General features: G+C 52.8%; 1 protein-coding gene across 3 annotated transcripts; it reads left to right on the plus strand.

Annotated features, from left to right (window-relative positions):
• The first annotated feature begins 1,642 nt into the window (after positions 1-1,642).
• On the plus strand, positions 1,643-19,913 carry IL1RN (interleukin 1 receptor antagonist). 3 transcript variants are annotated; one of them, XM_045884570.3, is made up of 5 exons: positions 1,643-6,538; positions 14,671-14,722; positions 16,202-16,290; positions 17,383-17,495; positions 18,634-19,913. In XM_045884570.3, exons 1-5 carry the CDS (start codon positions 6,334-6,336, stop codon positions 18,844-18,846), a joined length of 672 nt encoding a protein of 223 aa, XP_045740526.1. In that variant the 5' UTR covers positions 1,643-6,333; the 3' UTR covers positions 18,847-19,913. The 3 variants fall into 3 exon arrangements, with proteins under 3 accessions (XP_045740526.1, XP_054365700.1, XP_054365701.1); XM_054509725.2 differs by lacking the exon at positions 1,643-6,538 and adding an exon at positions 14,479-14,528; XM_054509726.2 differs by lacking the exon at positions 1,643-6,538 and having other exon boundaries at positions 14,553-14,722.
• The last annotated feature ends 872 nt before the right edge of the window (positions 19,914-20,785 follow it).

A 20,785-nucleotide genomic window follows, 5' to 3' on the forward strand; every position in this document is an offset into this window, starting at 1 on the left:
CTGGAGGCCCCTTCCTCCATCTTCAAAGCCAGTAATGGGTGTTGGGTCCTGGTCATATCATATCACTCTGACTCCTCTTCTGTCTCGCTCTTCTACTTTGAAGGACCCTTGTGGTTACATTGAGCCCACCCAGATAATCCAGAATAATCTCCTTATGCTAAGGTCAGCTGGTTAGCAGCTTGCTGAGGTTTTCACTCTCTTCCCCAGTTTGCACTTTGGGGCAGAAACAGGTTCATATGCTGGCCAGCCAATAAGGCTCCCGGTACTCCTGTGGCTTTGGAGCAGCTCCTCACCTGGTAGGTGGCCGTCAGGTGTGCTGGAGAAAGCCAAGATCCCGTCCCTTCCTGGCTCTGTGTCCTTACCAAGTTACCCCCCCACCTTCGGACCTCTGATTGTCAGTTGTCAAAAGCCTCTGGTTATTGAAGGGATGAAAACATAACCTATATAAAGCACCTGGCATGATGCCCAGCACAGGTGGGCATTTCACAAATGTTGCCTCCTTCCGACCCCTCTGGGGAAGTCCATATCCTCTTGGCTGGGCTGGCTCTTGCTTCCATTGTGTCATCAGATCCATACTAGGGCCCTGTTGGACATGGATTCTGGGAATTCATTCTTGGCCTCAGTTCTGTCTAGAGACTTCCCTGTCATTTACCTCCATCCATCCATTTGCCAAATGGAGGTGTTTGCTTTGGCCTTCTGCCAATTGGAGTACCCGAAAGATTTAGGTTTCTGGCCATCCTCAGAGATTGGGGGTGGTCTTATATTGCCATTTCTTAGATCCCATACTGTTCTTCATGCGCATTAAGAATTCCATCTGCTGTTTGTAGAGGAGTTAGCAGTTCACAAAGCACATCCAGCAAAAGGTAGATCAAGTATTATAATCCCCCTTTACAGCTGGGAAAACTGAGTCCCAGAGAGGAAGAAAGACCTCTCTGGGAAACAGTCAGCAGCTAGATGGGAAGTGACGGCCTTCTGCGCTGAGGTTTCCTGACTACCCATCCAGTGCTTTGCTTGGGAAGGAGATGTTACGGTGAAGCAGGCTCCGAGTCAGACAACTCTGGGCCTCAGTTTCCTCATCTGTAAAGTGAAGATAATAGTAAAACAGGCTGAAGCTGTTGTGAAAATTCAGGAAGCTAGTCCCTATGGTGGCATGTGACTGGCATTGGGCACTGCTGCTGTAGACGCTGGTGGGTGCTGCCCAGACCGGCCCCTGCCCCACGAAAACGGTCTACACCTGAACAAGTCACGTCTGCTCTCCAAGGGAAGCCCGCATCCAATGACCAGTCAGTGTGGGGTGTGGAGGCCCAGCTCTCTAGCAACGACGTCCCAGGGAATGATGGGCTGAGGCCAGTGTTATGACTGCACGGTACCTCAGCTCCTTCTGCTTGGTCCTTCTTTCTTCACACTACACAGGGGCGGAGGCTGAGCTAACTCCCCAGTAAGTGCCCTGTGTGCTAGTCTCCGTGTCATGCTAAGGGAGTGGGTTTGCGTGGAACCATGCACGCAAAGCCCAGGTAGCAGAGACGCTGGGCTGGGTTAGTTGTGTACTCCGTGTCCTTGCAACAGACTAGGATGGGCAGGCTCTCCTAGGCTCTAAGTCCATGACTCTGGCCCCCAGCCCTGGGACCAGACAGCTGGGGAAACCTCCAGGTCTGGGTAACCCCAGACTCTAGGCTGTTCTGTTCCTGGGCACAGCTTTCTTTCCCCAGTGATGCAACCCTTTGCAACAGACCACAGGTCAGTCGTGTTCCTGTTATCGAGCACAGAGAGGCTTGCGGCTCGGTCTCTCCAGGAATTCTGACGCACTGCAAGACCCTGTGGTTGGAATGCCTCTTTCCTCATAAAAGCCCCTGGCCTCAGAAAAGGAAGATTTCTCAGGTGACTAACATGTGAGCTAGGGCTTCCCAGGACCTAGCCACCCGGTTACATGAAACAACCAGCAGAGATCAACTTCAGCTCAAGTTATTTGGGGGGCAGAGAATAGGACCCCATAATTACCCTCAGCTCCCCAACTTCTCCTCCCCCGGGTAAGCATAGAGAGTAAGAGGGAAAATGCAAACAGAACACTTGCCGGCCTTTTTCCCACTTCCAACCAGACTGCCACCCCAAGTCTCCCCTGTCAGTTCTGGAGCCCCTAACGCTGCCCCAAATCTAGAGCTCTTGATGACATCGATGGGTGAGGGCCTGGAGGCCAGGGGCTCTGTGACTCTATAAGCTGCTCCCGCTGTTCTTCCCCGCAAACACTACACTTCAGCTCTGCTTTGCCTAAACCCCTTTCACTATGGTGGAGCTCCTCTTCTTTCCTCCTCCTCTACCTGTCCTATCTGGCTCCCCTGGCTGTTCCCCCAAGCCTGAGGAGGGTGCCCCTGCTCTGCACTCCCACAGAACCCTGTGCTTCCTTTATCCGTGCACATATCACCCTGCGATGTAGTTTTCCAGGGATGTGAACACTAAGCCGTGAGGACAAGGACACACCTGCCCCGCTTACCTCTGTCCCCTCAGGATCTAACATCGCACCTGGCAGTGGTGGTGGGGTGGGGGGGGGGAGGCGGGAAGTCTTCGTGGAGCGGATGCACATTAGGTTTTGTTAGGATTGTTAGTTGTCACAAGGGACCAAACCCCACCTTGAACTTGCTGGCAGCTTCTACCATTTGGCTGCTGTGAGAGCCAGAGGAACTGCTTCTCTTCCTGAGGTTCAGCTTGAACAATACCACGAGGAGTCCCACGTCCCAGGCACTGTGGCTGAGGATGTGGTAAGGTGGCTGGGCTGGGAAGAGCAGGGGCAGCTCAGCATCATGAGGCGAGGAGCCTGGCAGGCAAAACCTCAGGCGCTACGGAGGTGCGGACTCCCGTGGAGGAGCTTCGTGAACTGCAGTGTCCCCGGCAGACGTGGGAATGACTTCCCATTTGTCAGCCGGTGCCTTGCTGGAGTCTGATCCCTGCATTTTCATTTTGATCGACTCCTCAGCTCCCTTTTGTGTTGCTTGTTGGCTTTTATAGGATTGTATAATTGAAGGCTTTGGTTGCAGGAGGCAGAGGTAGCTGCCCACCACAGGTCCAGTCAGCCAAGGCCTGGGGACCGAGTCAGGTGCATTTATCCGTGACTGGCCCCCAGGGTTGTGGCAGCGGTGATGGGGGTAGTTCCCAGAAGAGTGGATCATGGGGTTAAGTGGCATCTGCGGATCTTGACCTTGACTGATGTAAACTTGTGGGTTTCAATGTGTGACCACTTATGAATGTCATGCTGGGAGACTTATTCTTTTATACAGATGTATGAGTGGTGTGTTTGTGTATGAGAGAGAGGGAGAGAGAGAGAGGCACCAGGTACATGAGTGGCGGCTTCCCATCTATTCCTTTACTCATTTGTCCACGTGGCAGGTTGTGTGTGGAGAGTCAGGGATATGATGGTGACCAGAACAGACACAATCCTTGCTGTGACCTGCCAGGGAGGTAGATGTCACACAGAGGATCATGCGAATGAAATGTCTGAGCTAAGATCTTAAGGGTGAGGGTAGTCTGCAAGACAGCGGAATGGGGCAGGGAAGGGTGTTCCGTGCAGAGCCGAGGTGGAGCCTATGTCAAAGCCCCGAGGCAGGAGGAAGAGGTGATATTGAGAAATCAAGAGGCCTGTGTTGCTAGAGTTCAGGGAATAAGGGGGTTGTTTTGCAAGCGGAGCCTGGAGCTGGGTTTTGTAGACTCTCAGAGATCCTGCAAGGACAAGCATTTATCTAAGATCATGGGAAACAGATCAATGCCGGCTCTTTTCACAACTCCGCTCCATTGCTCTGCCTCACGTACCTAAACTCACAGGAAGCAGGATGCCCCCTCAGTGCCTCTTTCCCCTGGCTGCAGTGAGGGGGGTCTCTGATGCTCCTAGTCTTCCCACGGTGCACTGGGATGCTGCCATTGAGCCCAGAGTATGGCTTCCCCTTGGGGCCTTGGCATCTCTCCTGCCAGGTGACCTCACCTGCAGCTGTCTCAGTCTGAAGGATCTAAATAACATCAAACCTCAGCATTTCATCCCTCCATTCCTGATGCCTGCTCTCCTTGTCACCTCTGTCCTCCACCCTGTCTTCTCTCTGTCCCCCACCCCCTTCTTGTTGTTCAGCAGGCTGGCCCTAGGCAGGTCAGTGCTAGAGTGAGTGCTCAGTCACTGTTGCTGGAGGTGGAGTAGCTCTGTGTTGTTCAGAAGCGGCCCCCCTCCACCCCCAAGGGTGCCCAGCCCGCAGGAATTCCCAAGGTCTCAAAGGCCAGCCCTTTCCAGAAATGCAGTCTTCCCCATCTCCGGGACTTTTTTGGCCCCGAGCTTCTCAGGTGATCTGAGTGAGCCAGGCCAGGCCACTGGTCCCTTAGATCTTTGCAGCTTTGGAAGAGAGGTGGCAAGCCTGGAGAGGAGACTTCTGGAGCGGGCCAGGCTAGGAGGTTGGAGATGCCCACATCCTGGATGTGGCCCGAGTCAGGCCTGGCCAGGGAATGCCTGCCTTGTGCGCCGACCAACATGCCATCCCCGGCCCTAATTGGCAGCCTAGTTTATCATCTCCTTACTGCCCCAAGCCTGGCCAGGCCCTTAGCTCCCCAGGGAGGAATCAGACCCATGCTCTGCAGGAATAATAACTAATGCTTAGATAATGCTTCCTGTGTTCTAAGCACCTACGGCTTGTTAGCTCAGTCCTCACAACCACCCCACAAGCTGGGTAGCAGTCTTGCGCTCAATTTACAGATGTTTCCAAGGTCACATGGATGTAGTGTGTGAGGCCAGGACCTGAGGCCCCGGACACCAGAACCTGCCTCACAGAGTGGTTGTCCCGATGTAGTAACAGACATGCAGACCAATGTGACAAGATGGTGTGCGCAGGCAGGTTCCCCAGCTGCCCCAATGCCCAACTTCCCAGGTTTACAAAATTTAGTTCCTGATTTGTTTGCAAATGGGCATTTCTCTACAAAAGTTGCTTCAGAAATTCCCAGCCCAAACTCAGAGGCCTTGGCATTATAGCTGATGAGCCAAGGCTGCAGAGAACAGGAAGTGAAGGCCTTGTGGGAAGTCCCTGTGGTCAGGGGTCCCCAGGAAAGGGCATCCTGCCCACCTCTGGCTCTCTGCACCTCCCAGCCAACTTCAGGCCCTGTGCGCTGAGTGGAGGGACCCTGGGAACGAGCCCAGACCCCAGAGACAAGGTTAGGGGAAAGCGAAGCCCTCCACTAGACCCCTCTTGAGACCCCTTCTGCAAGTAAGCATGGTCTTTCCTTCTCCAATAGAAGAGACAGGTGCTATTGAAGGTGGCCAGGAGGCTGGCCTGCTCCTTCACTCTCCCCTTCCCCTGTGCCCTAAGGCCCTGTCTAGAGCAAAGCCCTGTTTCAATGCACACAACTTGTAAATTTTATAGTCTGCATGCCATTTCTTCCTCCAGCCTGCCTCTACTCTAAGGGACACTTCCAAAGTCATACAGCTGGTTAGTTGCAGGCCTGGGGACAAGACCTGGGACTTCTAGCTTGCCAAGGGAGCCCTTGCCCCTGCTCTTCATGCATCAACCCAGATGGTCTTAAGGATTCCTGAGTTGTCTCCTCCCTGATGGCGGGATCCAGGGGCATGAAGCTAGAGAGTAAGTTCAGAACGGCAAAGAGGAGAAAGTTTAGGACATAGGGTCTTGGAGAAAAGCTGGGGAGAATATTAGGCCTTGCAGACAGTGTCATTGCCAACAGCTGGGGTGGGAAGCCTGAGGGTAACTGGAAGAAGGGATGGATACCCTCCTGCTCCATAAGCCACATCCCAACTGTATGAGCCTCCACATGGTCCCCAAATAAACCAAGAAGATCCCCACCCAAGGGCCTTTGCGCTTGCTGCCCCCTTCCCCGGGACACTCTTCCACTTCTTTGATGTCACTCGGGTCTCAGCTCACAAGTCACCTTCTCAGATCGGCCTTCCCTGCCACTTCACATAAAACATGCACCCACCCCTAGGTCCCTCAAAAACAGATCATGCTTTTGATTTCCCCTGGAGCACATACTGTCATACAAAGTTAGTTTATTTGTTTACCAGTTTCTTGTCTGCCTTCCTCCATTAGATTATCAGGGACCTTATCTGGCATTCCCCCAAAGCCTGGAAGAGTGCCTGGTACACAGGATTAAGTCTACCCATATTGTCAGGATGAATAAGCACATGCATACATGAACCGGCGGCAGTCGGGGTGAGCATAAAGTGGGGTGGGCACAGAGGTCCAGCCTCACTAAGCCAGCTCAGTTCCTCATGCAAGACCTCTGGCTTTGCAGAGATAAGAACCTGCTGGGCTTCTGTTAGGCTGACTCACCCTTTTGGAAGCTGGGCCTGGCGAGCCCTGCATGCGTGTGTGCACGGCAGGCTCTGGCCCTTCCTCTTCCTCTCCCCAGGTAATCAGGAAGCAAGGAGCAGCTCCACCCTGGGAGGTGCTGGTAGCACACGTTCTGCCTGGTGCTTCTCCTCTCTGCGCAGCAGCTTGGTCTGGAGCCAGAGGCTGGGAGACCTCAGAGGACCGCGGAATCTACCAGGCCCTTCCCAGGGCTGCAGGTAAGCTCCTTTCACTCCTGCTTTTCCATCTGAAAGATGGGGAGGAAAATAGCCACCATTAGTGCGTACCAAATGCTCTCAGACTCTGAATAGCAAGCTTCCAGAGAAATGTCAAGCGCAGGTAGCTCCAGGCCCGTCTGGGAGACCTGGCTGAGGGGAGGCAGCAGCAGCCATGAGGATGCACTGGGGCCAGGGCCGCTGGCCCAGGGTCTGCGGGGCCTGCAGGGGACAGAGGAAGCACGCCTGCTGTGAGAAAAATCCTGGAGCTCTTAGACTCTGTTGGTCATTTTCCACTGGGGAGAGAAATGTGGAAAGTGGGGACACATTCCTGTCGAATGGGAGAAAGAACTGTGAGAGCTCAATGAGAAATACTGACAGAATTGGGCACCAGGTCCCGAGATCTGAAGGGTCGTACAAAAGGGTAGGGACCTGGAATCCGTGGCTACCACTGATTCGTCCCAGCAGATGGTTGTCTCATGAGGATGCAGGCCCAGGTGGCCAGAACTTCTCACTTTTCAAGAACTGTCAGATATTCTGATTTCCTTATGTAGTAGATTAAATAAAACAACAAAGTCAGCAAAGAAAATATTCAACCTGTGGGCTACAGGTTTGTAATCTCTGGTTAAGATCTGTGGGGGGCAGAGAAAAGATCTTTTTTTTTTTTTTTTAAAGATTTTATTTATTTATTTGACAGCAAGAGAGGGAACACAAGCAGGGGGAGTGGGAGAGGGAGAAGCAGGCTCCCCACAGAGCAGGGAGCCCGATGTGGGACTCGATCCCAGGACCCTGGGATCATGACCTGAGCCGAAGGCAGACGCTTAACCGACTGAGCCACCCAGGCGCCCCAGAGAAAAGATCTTAAAACTGGGAGTCTGAAGACCCAGTTTCTAATTCTATGTTTGACCTCGAATGGGTGAACTATTCCTCCTTTCTGGGTCTCACTCTTCTCAGTGTCAAGAGGAGGCTGGCCAACTCTTAGGGTCTCACGGGCTCGGTAATAGCCAATTCTTCCATAAGCTTATGGACGAGGCACTCTGCTGAGCAATTAACATGGCCTGTCTCTTCTAATCCTCACAACAGCCCTATGAGGAAGCACTATTATTGTTCACTGTTTCAGAGTGGGAACTTGGACACAGGTTAAGTAATTTGTCCAAGACCAGACAGCCACTCTAACGGGAGGAGCCGGGCTCCACTGCAGACAGTCTGTTCCAAACCACCGTATTATGCTCTGGGGGTGTGGAGACTGAGTGAGGTCATGGAGAAAGAAGTACTTTGTAAACCACAAGCAGTTTTTCCAGGGGCAGCAAATCCTCCCCTTTCCCCCAGTAGAGGAGGCAGTCTCCAGTGAGATGTGTTAAAATGTCAGCCCATGGTCTTATGCATCTTTCAAATGTGTAAAGAGGATGCCACTCCCAGAACCAGATGGTGATAGAATGTGAGGGAACATTTATACTTAAAAACAGTCCACTCCAAAATATTTTAAACTGTCACATAGTAGGTGCTGAGTAAGTTTGAGTTCAGGAGGCGAGGGCATGGGAACCCAGTGAAGACACCATGTTTTCTGGGAGGCCAGGAGCAGGGCTCAGAGAAGGGAGACCATGGAGAGATTTGGGGTTTGCTTCAAGAGCTGGGAGCTCGAGGACGGATGAAGGTGGACATGTATCTGGGACATGGCACTTACCTTGCTGGCCCTCTGCCTCTCTCTAACACCACTGACCTCACAGCTAATGTGTGTGAAGAAGATGAGGCAGAGGGAAGAGGATGTGAAGGTGCAGACATTTATAATGAAAGAGAAACTCCTTTTTACAGCCTAAGTTTGAAACCAATGTTAAGCTACTAGAGGTTGACCTATCTTGATTTACATAGCTGGAGGAAATGTGAATGGCTGAATTAAAAATTAACTTGATCAGAAGGGGAGTGACTGGCCAATACTTCATCTGCTGCGGTCTCTTTTCCTGAGTGGAAGGCTAAGGCTTTCGGTTCTTGTGTGTTTTATCTATCTATCTATCTATCATCTAATAAAATGGACCCCATCTCTGCTGGGCAAGACACAATGATGGGCAGCTAATCGTGCCTGCAATTTGCAGTACTAGCCACCAGATGGTATGAGCACCTTTTAAGGATTTGTATTATAGGGTGACCAATCATCTCAGCTTTCCAGAGATGCAGGACTTTCAGTACTAACACTTGGAAAGCCCTGGAAAGACCGGGGCAAATGGCCACCTTCATCTAAAACCAGGTAAAGAGCTTTCTTGTTAACCTCTGTAAGGTTTTAGAATCATCCTTCCCTTACTACCAAAAAACAAACCAACTCCTAAAATTTCCAAGCAATTGTGGGAACAAACTGTCACTCTGTAAGACGTGAGTTCAAATCAGAAGGAACTCCATAAGAACAAATAAAATTCTTGCTTCTGTTCATTGTGCAATGAATCGAGGAAAGAGGTCAGCTGCCTTTCTGGCAGGACTGCCGTGTGGGAAGGAATACAAGAGCTGGGTTCAAATCCTGCCTCAGCCACGATCTGGGGCAAGTGATTTAATCTTTCTGAGCCTTGATTTCTTATTCTGCGAGGTGAGTATAAGTATATACCCACCTTACACAGCTATTATTAGGCCTAAGTGAGATCCATGTGAAAGAATAAAACACATAGCCTGAGCCTGAAGCACAGCAGGTAAGAATTATAACTGTGCCCCACCCCCCCTCCCGGTTCCTGCCCCTCTCCCTCTCTGTCCACCTGTGGAGAAGCTAGCTGCCTTATAAAGCTAGTCAGCAAAGCCAAAAAGGCAAGAGCAAACATGTACCTCTAGTAGGACAAGATAAACAGATAAATAATGGCTTTCAATTCAGATCCATATCAAACCCAGAAATTGCTGGAGCAAAAACCATCTTGGAAGACTTGAAACTTATAAAAGACTCACAGGCAGTTTACCGTTTAGACCTAGGAGGAGGGCACGCTTTTGTGAAGCGGTGACTGAAAACAGTTGACTTTATATACAATCTCCCAACCACTATACATGGACCAGGAGGGCATTCAGGTTGGCTGAGATGCCCAGGAGAACCTCGGTCTCCAGACCTGGCCCGCTGCTATAGGGAGCTTCTCATAAGCTGCTGGATTTGGTTAAAATTGACCTGGTTACCTGGCAGGGCTGTGTAGGAAAGCTGACAAAGAGAAGACAGATGATATTTGCCCTTCCTCCTCCTGTGTGTACTGATATATTTACCCATCTCTTGGAAAGAGTAACCAGAGACTTTGTACCATTGTCTTAGTAAAAATTTCCAAAGTTTGGGCAACAGCACTGCCTGTATTGTGTGCTGTGATGCTCACGTACGCTGAGGGATCCAAACATGAGCTCGAGCCATTACAACTTAAGGTGCACACCTGTGCCCCCAAAGCCAGCTGCTTACAATTTTACCAATGGTGTTTGCATGACGTGCATGCAGGCCGGCAGGCACAGCTGAAAACGTTCGCACCAAGACCCACTATAGTGTCCTGATAAACTGGATTTGTTGGGAGGGCTTGCTTTCTGTAATGCGGACAGGACCTGTGGGGTGAGCCACTGGGCTGAGGTGGGCAGAGACTGGAGTTGGGAAATAGGATGCTCTCTCTCTCTAGAAAGACGAGAGAGACGAAGAGCCGCCAAATCTCCCCGCCGCCGCGGGGCACTGGAGCCAGCAAGATATGTTTGTGAGCATCTCTTCCCAGCTCTGCATTCCGCGTTGTCTTGCTGGTGGCTTGAGATCATCCACGGTGGGAGTATTTACAGCAGAGAAACCAGCAAATGCTACTAATGAGAACTCTTTTGGAGATCTAGCTGTCGACATCTAGCAGCACACCACGCCCTGCCTTCAGGCTCAGTGACCCCAAACCACACACCAAGTCTCATCTATCTGTCCACTGGCCCCGGGATGATCTTAATAAAACAGACCTGACGGTGTCACCCTCTGATTCCATGTTCTTTAAGAGAAATTCCCTGCCCCCTGATGCGTCATTAAAGGCCCTTCCTCCTCTGACTCCTGCCCAACTTTTCGGTCACTTCTGCCCCTACCCCCAAATGCTGTTCCAATTCTGCCATCCTGAATGATATGACTCAAAAAATAGACATCGTGTTCCACATCTGGCCTAGGACCAAACTTCCTGCTGTGATAACGAGCAAAGCTAGCAAAATGTATTTCTAAACAATCAGATGGGATCAAAGAGTGACCAGGGCTTTGAAGAACTGCAGAGGCCCGGACAGGTGGAGGTCAGTACTGGGGCCTTTTGCCCTGGGAGGCATTTGGTTTCAAAAGCCCCAGCTGAGTTTTGGACAAACTTATGGGGTCGGACAGGGGATGGGAGAGGATAAAATTTGTATTTTACCTCCCACTGAGGAGAACGGGCCCTGATAAACACCCCAGGTCTGGCCTGGGACCTAAAGGACTAGGACTACCCAGAAATGGAGTAGCCTGCCTAGCTACTGATGCTCCATTGTGATCATCTCAAGCCTGCCGGGGGAAGGTCACTTGCGGCTGCAGCGCCCCCAGCCTCACCGCCCAGCAGAAGCAAAAGGGAATCACCTCTAGATAAATACAATATTGTCCAGAGCCTCAAATGACCTCTACGGTTTTCGATGTACTACCGTGCCCAGCAGTTGGTAGAAAGTAGCCAGGCACAGGCAAGACGACCTGTGCACCAGACAAAAGCAGACTCCAGAAGGACACCCAGCGGGGATTCAGATAATAAAGTGAGCAGGTGCAGCCTTTACAAGAACTGTGAATACCGCGTGCAAGGATTTAAAAGACACGACTGAAACTTTCGGCAACACCATGCCAAAAAAAAGGAAGCGGATGGAAATCCTAGAATCGAAAGAAGCAATTAGCTGAAATTGAGAAATAGCTGCATTTATCGAACACCTCCTATGTGGATGGCGCTCTAGAGGCACCAACAGGGGCCCAGGGCTTGGTCTCAGTAGAGCCTGTCGAGTATCACTCCAAGGACATGGTTGTCCTATTTCCCTCTGAGTGGGCCTTATCATTTCTGCTGTCACCAGGGCAGGGCAGGGCTCAGCATGTAGAAGGCACTAGATGCAATTTGATGCCTGCAGCTCGCAGGGCAAGTGCAAGGTGCTGACCGGGAAGGCAGGGTCCACGATGTGGTGTGGTCATTAAACTGAATTTGGGAACTGGAGTGAGGGGCTGAGCACCCAGAACCAAGAACAAGTTTCATCAGAGATTTCCTGTGGGCAGAAATCATAGGGACACCTACTATTTTTGATAAGACGGAACCAAGAGTGGAACTGTGGCCAGAAGCGTGAGGGGAGGGGAGGAGCCTCTGGTCCCCAGCTCATTTCCTCCCTCGGCCCAGACAGATGAGGGCCTCCGCCTCTGGAGTCCAGCCCGGTGTGCCGGGCAGGGTGGATGGGGTTAGGGCCATTGTGACTGACCTCTCCCACTTTACGTGGGGTAAAGAAGCAGACGCAATAGCTTCCTATTGTGTAGTTCTTATGTGCCAGGGTCAGGGTTAAGTACACTGTGTGCAACATCTCAGTCCTCACAGAACCCATGATAAGGCTTCAGTTATTAGCCCTGTATAATGGATAATGAAACTGAGGCCAAGGGGCTGGGTGCCAACTCCTAGGTGACATGGGAGAGTGCAGCCCCAGGTCAGCCTAATGTCTCAGGCCGGCCCTAGGGACTCCCTCCTCTCTATCAGGAAAGGCCTGCCAAGCCACTTCTTGGGCACAGACCTGGCAAAGGTGGAGAAACCAGGGATCTGCCCTCCGGGAGACATCTGTCTCTGAATTTGGGCTGGGGACAGGGGAGCATTTACCCAGGAGCCACGGTGTGGGTGGTACCTTGGCTTGGAAAGCTGTCTTGAGGGCAGGCAGGCAGGAAGGAGCCCCTCGGCCTCCCCTGAGCAAGTCATTCCCCCTCTTCAGGCTCCAAGGATGTTTATCAAGGGGTACTGAAGTAACATTGAGGAGGGCTTCAGAAGCAGCACTGAAAGGCAAGTAGGAGAGAACTTACCACAGTGGGGGCTAGCTGCCTTCCATCTCAGCAGGGGTGGTGACCAGTTCAGGCCCCTGATGATTCGTAGGTGTTCCAGAAATTATACCCCCAATTCAGCAAATGCTGCTGGTGGCAAATAATCAAGCAGGTTCTTCCACATCACGTCCTCCAGCCAGCCCTCCGCAAACAAACAGAACTCCCCCTTGGCCCTCAAAGGTAGATATTCTTTCTTGCATGTGTTTCGAAGGTGAATGTCTCCCTCAAGGTCACTCACCTTGTGAGAACAGAGGGGACACATACAAGTCACTTTGTCCTTCACAGTAATCCCCCAGGGAAGTGATACAGTTTTTGCAGAAATGTTCCATTTGCTCTGAAAGAAGAGCTCTTTAAAGATTTGAGAAATTCATCTGTAACCTTTATTAATTTTTTTAAATTGAGGTATAATTGCCATATAACATTATATTAAATTTGTTTAAATTGAGGTATCATTGACATATAACATTAAATTATATTTAATTGAGGTGTAATTCACATTATAACATTAGAGGTAAACAACATAGTGATTCACCCATCACCTGTTTTATATACATAGTTATAAACGTATCTTTTTTCTTGTGATGACAACTTTTATGGTCTACTCTCTTAGCAACTTTCAACTATACAGTATAGACTTCCTCTTTGAAGGATTTTACCCACATTTGGACACGGACCCTGATTTTTTGGTTAAAAATAAAGTCAGACTCATCAAGATCAGCTGTTGTAACAGGATGACCACTGGCTGGGAGTCTGAAGACCTGGATTCCTAGGCATACCTTTGCCATTTATGAGTGGTGTGGCCTTGGGCAGGTCCCTTTCCCTCTCTGGGTCTTTCTGAGTGTTCTTCAAGACAATGATAGGGTGGGATAAGACGACTGCCGAACTCCCATCCAGTTCTCCAATGGTATAATCTGTGCTTCTGCATTAGCACTGGGCGCTCTGATCATGTGAAGCCCTATCCATGCTTTCCCTATCCATAAATAGGAGTATGCCTACCTTTTTCCTAACTTCTAGAATGTAGGAAGGAAAGAAGTTAATGCTTATGAGTGCTCACTGCAGGCTAGAATTTCCCCTTCCTTCCCTCCCTCTCTCCCTCCCTTCCTTCTTTCCTTCTTCCCTCCCTCTTTCCACCCGTAAGGAAGACAGATCAACCCCACTCTGGGCACTGAGGCAGAGGGGGCAGAGGTAGAGGCCCAGAGAAGTGAAGCAACATGTTCCAGGTCACATGGGTAGCAAATGGCAAGTGGCAGAGGTGAAATCTGGATCCGTTTCTGTCCAAGGGCTGAGTTGGCCCCATTATCCCAAGACCATAACTTTAAAGATGTGGATAGTGTCGTATCAGAAGAGAGCTCGCTTCAAAGCACCTCTCAGGAAATTTACTCTATGGCAGGGGTCAGCAGACTTCAAGCCAAATGCAGCCACCACCTCTTTTTGTAAATAAAGTTGTATTGGAACATAACGGGCTTGTCATTTACAGATCACCTACTACTGCTTAAGCTACAATAGCTGAGTTGAGAAATCATGACAGAGACAAACCCTAAAATATTTACTGTCTGGTCCTTTACAGAATGTTTGTTAGTCCCTGGTCCAGAGTCCAGCAAGGCTGTCCATCCTTCAAAGAACACAAAGTGACATGTGACTGTCCCGTGTGCTCAAGAGCCCCGCCACTTGGCTTGTTAGGAAGGAGGACTTCTCTTCTTAAATCTATTTTTAAAAAGGTCAACAAACAGTTTCAGGATACCTGTCAGGTCGATGAGGGAGTTCAGTTTTCATCGTGCTCTTCCCAGGAACTCAGTGAAGGGAAAATAGAAATCTTAATTTTGGGGAAATTACACAGGGGAAAAGGGGAGGGAATCAGTTACAACACCCCATTGCGACACTCAGCACAGTTGAAAGTGACAACAGCAAGAGTTTCTCATTTTGGAAATGTGAGGGCATTTCCGTTTCTCAGAGTAGGACAGGGCGGCTTGGGTGAGTGACTATTTTCTTTATAAGCGGCACCTCAGGGCCCGAAATGGCAGTGTCGTGTTGTCTCGCTGCGGCCGCAGAATGGAAACCGGCAGGTGTCCCCTCAGTTACCTGATCTCTTTCCTCCTTTTCCTGTTCCATTCAGAGACAGCCTGCCATCCCTTGGGGAAGAGACCTTGCAAGATGCAAGCCTTCAGGTAAGGCCACCCCTGAGGAGGCGGGGTGGACGGACAGGTAAATGGAACCACCGCGGCCGTTGGGGGGGCCCGCTGGCCTCCGCAGCGCCTGCGGGCTGAGTTTGGGCTGGAAAGGGAGGTCCGTTATTCAGGAAAGGGGAGCCACATCCGCGGTCTTCAGGGCTTGTGTTTCAGAATATTTCAGATGGGCAGAACTTGGCCAGAGGCCTGGCTTATTCTCCCAGAGACTCTGGCAACTCAGTGAGTGACAGACAGGTGCCGAGGAGCCAGGCCGGGGCTCTTTGCTGGGCAAGGAAACCGGAGGGCTGCGTGGGCAGCGCACAGCCCGGAGGCCCAGACTGCCGGCCAGCATTGCAGGTCCGTGTGGACATGGTGGAGGCCCCCGCTCCTTTGCGGCCTCAGTTTCCCCATCGGTGACATGGGGTTAAGTATAACCCCCTGCCTGCCTTACTGGGTTGTTGTGAAGATCAAACAGTGCTTGAACACTACTGTGATTTTTAAAAATTGGGCCAGGAGTTTTGTGAGAGAGATGTCACCAACCCTGTTGTAAAATCGAGAGGCTGTGATGCTGTCCCCATGGGCCCTCTGTCCTGTGACATTGCAGGCCTGAGCCACGTCAGGGTGACTTCACCATCAAACCGAGTTTCCCTGGCTTGAGGCTGCAGTTCGGGATTCTGTGCGTGTGCGTGTGCGTGTGTGTGTGTGCGTGCGTGTGCGTGCGTCCTGGGCAAGTCGTTCCCCTTTCCAGACACGGGAACTGCTTCACGAGCTTTGCCTCTGCTTCTTCCTACTGGCTGGGAGCTCCAGGAGATGCACCTGGAGGTCTCTAGTAGGAGACTCATCCAGGAATGCAGAAGAATCTCGAAAGGTCAAATGCTCAACGTGTGCAAAGACCTTTACAGTTTGTCCAACCATCCCTCACTGAGCTCACGAGCTCCCCAAAGTGATGCCATGGGCGTTGGTAGCCACACTTCACTTGTGAAGAGATGAGGTGCATGTCCAAGGCCACATGGGTGGGCAGCGGGGCACAGAGGGCCCACGTTCTGGCTGGGCCTCTGCAAGCCCTGCTCTCAGCCCTTCACCAAGAGCTTGGCAGCCACATGTGGGCTGCTGGCTACCATACTGGACCGTGCAGAGAGAGAACATTCCTGCCCCCGGCAAGTTTTATTGGATGATGCTACTCTAGAGTATGTTTTGCTGAAGTAGAAGGTGTCTGCTCTGGGAATCTGAGGATGAGGAGCAAGGTGAGGAGAGCGGTAGAATGTGGGTGCACTGCTTTCCAGCTGTGGGAGCTGGGCCAGCCTCTTAGTCGGTGTTGACCTCAGTCTCTCCTCCATGCCAAGGCTGGGCTAAAACACCACACCCCTGGCAGAAAGTTGAATGCAGATTCAGTGAACTCTGGGGGACACAGGAACAGGGGGAGCACAGGGCTGGGCACACAGAGGTTGTTCACCATAGCTGGGGCCTTTCACATTGCAGAATCTGGGATATTAACCAGAAGACCTTCTACCTGAGGAATAACCAACTCGTCGCTGGATACTTGCAAGGATCAAATACTAAATTGGAAGGTGAGTGGTTGCCAGAAAAGTGGATGTTGTGTGGGTACTGGGCCACTTTGCCCTGGAGTCTCCAGCTTGCCCTTGGAAAGCTTAGGTTCAAAGTCCTAATCCCCGCTGGGTCTTTGTGGTTGAGTTGGAAGCTGGGGGAGGCCTGGCCACATGTGAGGGCAGGCCTCAAGAGGGTAAGAGGGTTAGAGCCTAGGTCTGGAGCCCCCACCTGCTGGCACCGTGTCCCGGGGCCACCACTGGCCGGGAGAGGGCACAGAAGGCAAGACGCTCCCTTTCCCTCCTGTGACTATGAAGCCCTCCGTGTCCCTATGTTGTTCAAACCCTAACTACCACCCAAAACGAATACACCAAATCTAAGGCTGGGTTATGTCCCTTTGTCATGGACACCACATTCAGCCATGGTCTGGTCCTTGCTCTAAACAAGCTGCATGACCTCGGGCAGGCTTCCCCCACTCCATCGCTCAGTTTTTCCTTTAGTAAACCGAGGCCGGCCTGATGGCATGCTGGGAGAGTCTTTCAGCACGAGCCTCCTGGGATGTTTCTGATTACCCGCTTGGTACTATGGGATGGCACGATCTCCATCTTCCCACCTTGTTCTCAGCCCCTCGCCTTGCCCTGAAAGAGTGTGAGACCGGCCTTTCCTGTCCTTCTGTTAATTCTCCTAGTGAACAAGCTGAAGTGCAGAAAGGCCGAGCTTTTCACTGCCACGTGAGGGCTCAGAGACGACCAAGGGACAGGGTCAGAGTCACCCAGGTGCCTGTAGACCAAGCCCCGGGGCCCACTGTGTGCTATTTCCCTGCCCGTGGGCAGCACCCCCGGGGACCTGGAGCACAGGTGTCCTGGGGAGAAGGAAGGATAGGGACCACGCGGAGCAGAATCTAGGCGACACGGTCCTTGAGGGGTAACTCGATAACTCCTTGGCGTGATCTTCCACTTGAATGAGGACCAGGAAGATGGGGCCTCACTGCCCTTCTGACCTTCGGGTTTTACTTCGGGTGGGGATGGGATGGGGAGACAGAAAAATCTCCTGCGAGAGTCCGGGCTGCCTCCTCCTCTCTCTACAACCTGACCCTGCCTTCTGCTCTTCCCCAGAGAAGTTAGACGTGGTGCCCATTGAGCCTCATGCCGTGTTCCTGGGGATCCATGGGGCGAAGCTGTGCCTGGCCTGCGTCAAGTCCGGTGATGAGACCAAGCTCCAGCTGGAGGTAAGGGCCCGCCTCCGATGGCAGCCACCCCAAAGCTGGCGGCGGGGACAAGCGCAGTCGGTTCCTTCCTGGGGCCCTGTGGGTCAAAGAGGCAGGCGCAGCTGGGCAGTTGTGCTCCACTCGGCGTAGCAGCGGCTGCAGCGGGCAGCTCTGCTGGGGGGGCCACGGTGGCTTCTCCCCCGCCCCTTGCTCCACGTGCTCTCTCAGAGCTCCGCGGTCAGCGTGGGCCTCCTGACAGCACGGGTGCTGCCTTCCGGCACGGATTATGCCACAGAGGCGAGGCTCCGTGGGCAGAGGCCCATCAAAGCCCCGCTTACGTCGTGCGGCTCACGTCCCATGGGCCGAAGCCGGCCGTGTGGCCAAGTCCAGTCTCGAGAAGGGCGGGGGCCGGGAAGGACGGTTCCTTTGAGGGCTTCATTCTCTGTGAGCCACTCTCTGGCCCGACGGCTCCCGACCTTCTTAGACTCGCCCTCCTCCAGGGAAGCCAAGCTTCAGGACCTTTCTCTTCTAATCCTTATCTACTCAGACCCACGGGTTGGCATCCCATCCAGGGCCCTGTACTCCTTGATCCCCGCAGTATGAACGGGCTGCCAGCCCTGGGAGGAGATGGCTTTGTCTCAGGGGCTTGTTGGTCAGGATCTTAACCCAGTGTGAGTGGCTGTAACCAGGGCTCCGTCCCTTGCCCCCAGCCGTGGACAGAGGCATTCTTTGGGAAGGTGACTACTCTGTGTGGAGTGGGGATGACCAGGACGTTGTGTGTACCGTGTCGAATGCACTGCAGTGATCTCTGCCCACCTTCTCCACCATGCCCTCTTGCCTGAGAGGGCACAGGCCCCGACAGAGCGCCAGCCTCCACGTGCGTTGGCCTCTGCGGCTGATGCCACGTGTCTACCAAACTTACTGGCCCATGGCTAGAGGGGCCAGATTTCCCAAAGTCAAGGTGTGACCGTGGGACGGCCTCTTTGTGTCACTGTTGTCTTAGGAGAGCCGGGATGCATGGCCTGCCACAGGGGTCCCCGGTCAGAGTTTCCCCAGTGCTTGTTCTGGGCCGGCCGGAGGCCAAGTCCTGGTTGGGAGAGGGAGGCAGCATGGGACCTATGGGCTTCCCAGCCCTCACTGCTCATGTCTTGGCTTCCAGGCAGTTAACATCACTGACCTGAGTAAGCACAAGGATCAAGACAAGCGCTTCACCTTCATCCTCTCGGATAGCGGGCCCACCACCAGCTTCGAGTCCGCCGCCTGCCCTGGCTGGTTCCTCTGCACAGCACTCGAGGCCGACCGGCCCGTCAGCCTCACCAACACGCCCCAAGAGGCCACGACGGTCACCAAGTTCTACTTCCAGAAGGACTAGTGGTGGGTCCATGCCGCACGTCCCCCATGCCCAGCACACTGATGACCCCAGAGACGCCTCTCCACCCTGCCCGGGGCCTCCTGGCTGTCGTGGGGGCTCAGAGGAGCAGCCTTGGTGGGGTAGACCTCGGAAGGATGGCCAAGAGCCCCGGTAACAGGACTCTGTCACCAGCCTCCTCAGCTAAGCAACCTCGATGCTGCCTCCACGGTGGTCTTTCTATCGTGCAGCTCAAGCCACCGCACTGCCCCAGGCCTTTCAGCGCTGCCCGTGCCTTCTGGATGAAAGGCAGGCCGCTCGGCCGCCTGGGCCCCCTCTGCTCTCCTCTCCCTGACTCCTCAGCCTCCTCCCTCGCCCTGTGGCCGCGTCCCAGATCCCTCACGCCCCTCGCTGGCCTCCCAAACCTTGTTTTGCCAACTGATGCCGTTCTGTGGGGAAAACTTTTAGAGTCTGTGCCACAATGGAAGAGAAGGATTTCCTTTCTCTTTTAAGCCAGCTTCATCCAATTTGAAGGCGAGTCCTTTCTTTAGAGACTGTGTCCTTTCTGGAAAGGGGGCGAGGGAGGGTGGAAGGAGCTCTCCCTTTTGATTTCCCTCTCTTCTTTTTGTAACGCCCTACCCTGCAAAAATGCGAAGTTAGTGTGTTATGTTGGTCCCTAGTTTTTTTTTCTTTCTGTGACGTTCCTAAAGTCTGGCCCCCACTGCTCAGGCCAGGCACCATTTCCACTCCAGACCTTGTACAGTGCCCGCCGCGCTTTTCCTCCCCCAGCTCCCCCATCAGAAGCTCCCAGCTCCCAGGGCAGCACAACTGCGGCTCCCCTGGGGCTCTTTGCAGGTTTCCTGGGAGGGAGGAATGGCTCTTGGACCGTTTTAGCCCTTCAGACACCCTGAGACTTGCGCCTCCGTCCGTGTCCCGCCGCAGACTGAGCTCCCGAGAGCAGGGAGCGTGATGACCCGTGTGTGTTTCGGACCCTCAGCACGTGCTCCGTGAACGTGTGTTCTGTGTGTTGAGCAGAAAGGTTCCTACTCCCTGTGACTGAAGCTGTTTTACAATAAAATCTTGAAAACTCATCTACTTTGCTGGTTGTGTCTCTGGCCTCGCCAGGCTTGGCGCATAGAGAGCTTGGGAAACGGGGAGGCCAACGGGCCTTTCTCACCCCGGGGACTGGGCCTGGCTGCCTCTCTTCTGAGAGTCCTTTCCTCCTCAGGCCTCACTGTCTCTGGTCCACGAGAGTGAATCTCCCTGCCAGGAAGGTGGGTAGCACCACTGTCCAACTAGCCGCCAATAGCAAACAATCCAAACACCCATCACAGAGGAACGAACACAGACATCAGGTGCATGCATACAACGCAATGGTCGGCAGCAAAGAGAGTGGATGGACTGCGGTCGGCCGCTCTCCACAAAACAGATGCATCTTACCCACATGATGTGGGGAGCAAGAATGACAGAAGCCCGCACAGAGCGTGAGTCCATGCACATAAAGCTAAAAGAGGTAAAACCGAGCCGTTGCGGGGGGGGATGTATAGACAGGTGGTGCAAACACACGGAGAAGCAGGGACGGGCAGTGTCTGAAAGTGGGGCTGCTGGGTGACTCCTGGGAGACAGAGGGTCAGGCTGGAGCCCCCGGAGGCTTTTAGGATCCAGGCGACACTCTAATTCTTGACATGTTTGTGGTTAGGCGGTTTGCTGGGTGTATATTTCACAATTTCGAAGTCGAAAAAAATGAAAAGCCTTGCCCCTGGGGTGTGAGCAAAGGGAGCACTGGGAAATGATGAGATCACCAGGTGGAATATTGAATTTGGCCCCGTGAGATGGGAGTGCAAGACCCTTCTCAGACAGTTCGGCTACCAGGCAGAACTCCTGCCCGCCTTCTGCTGACTTCTGCCCTTGGTCTCTGGAGCCCTCGAGTCGGGCCTGACTGGGTGGCCTCTCTCCTTGGGGC

The sequence above is a fragment of the Mirounga angustirostris genome, unplaced genomic scaffold (genome assembly GCF_029215605.1).
Source record: "Mirounga angustirostris isolate CCGP_5_RB_7025 unplaced genomic scaffold, mMirAng1.0.hap1 SCAF_10, whole genome shotgun sequence".
Lineage (NCBI taxonomy): Eukaryota > Metazoa > Chordata > Mammalia > Carnivora > Phocidae > Mirounga > Mirounga angustirostris.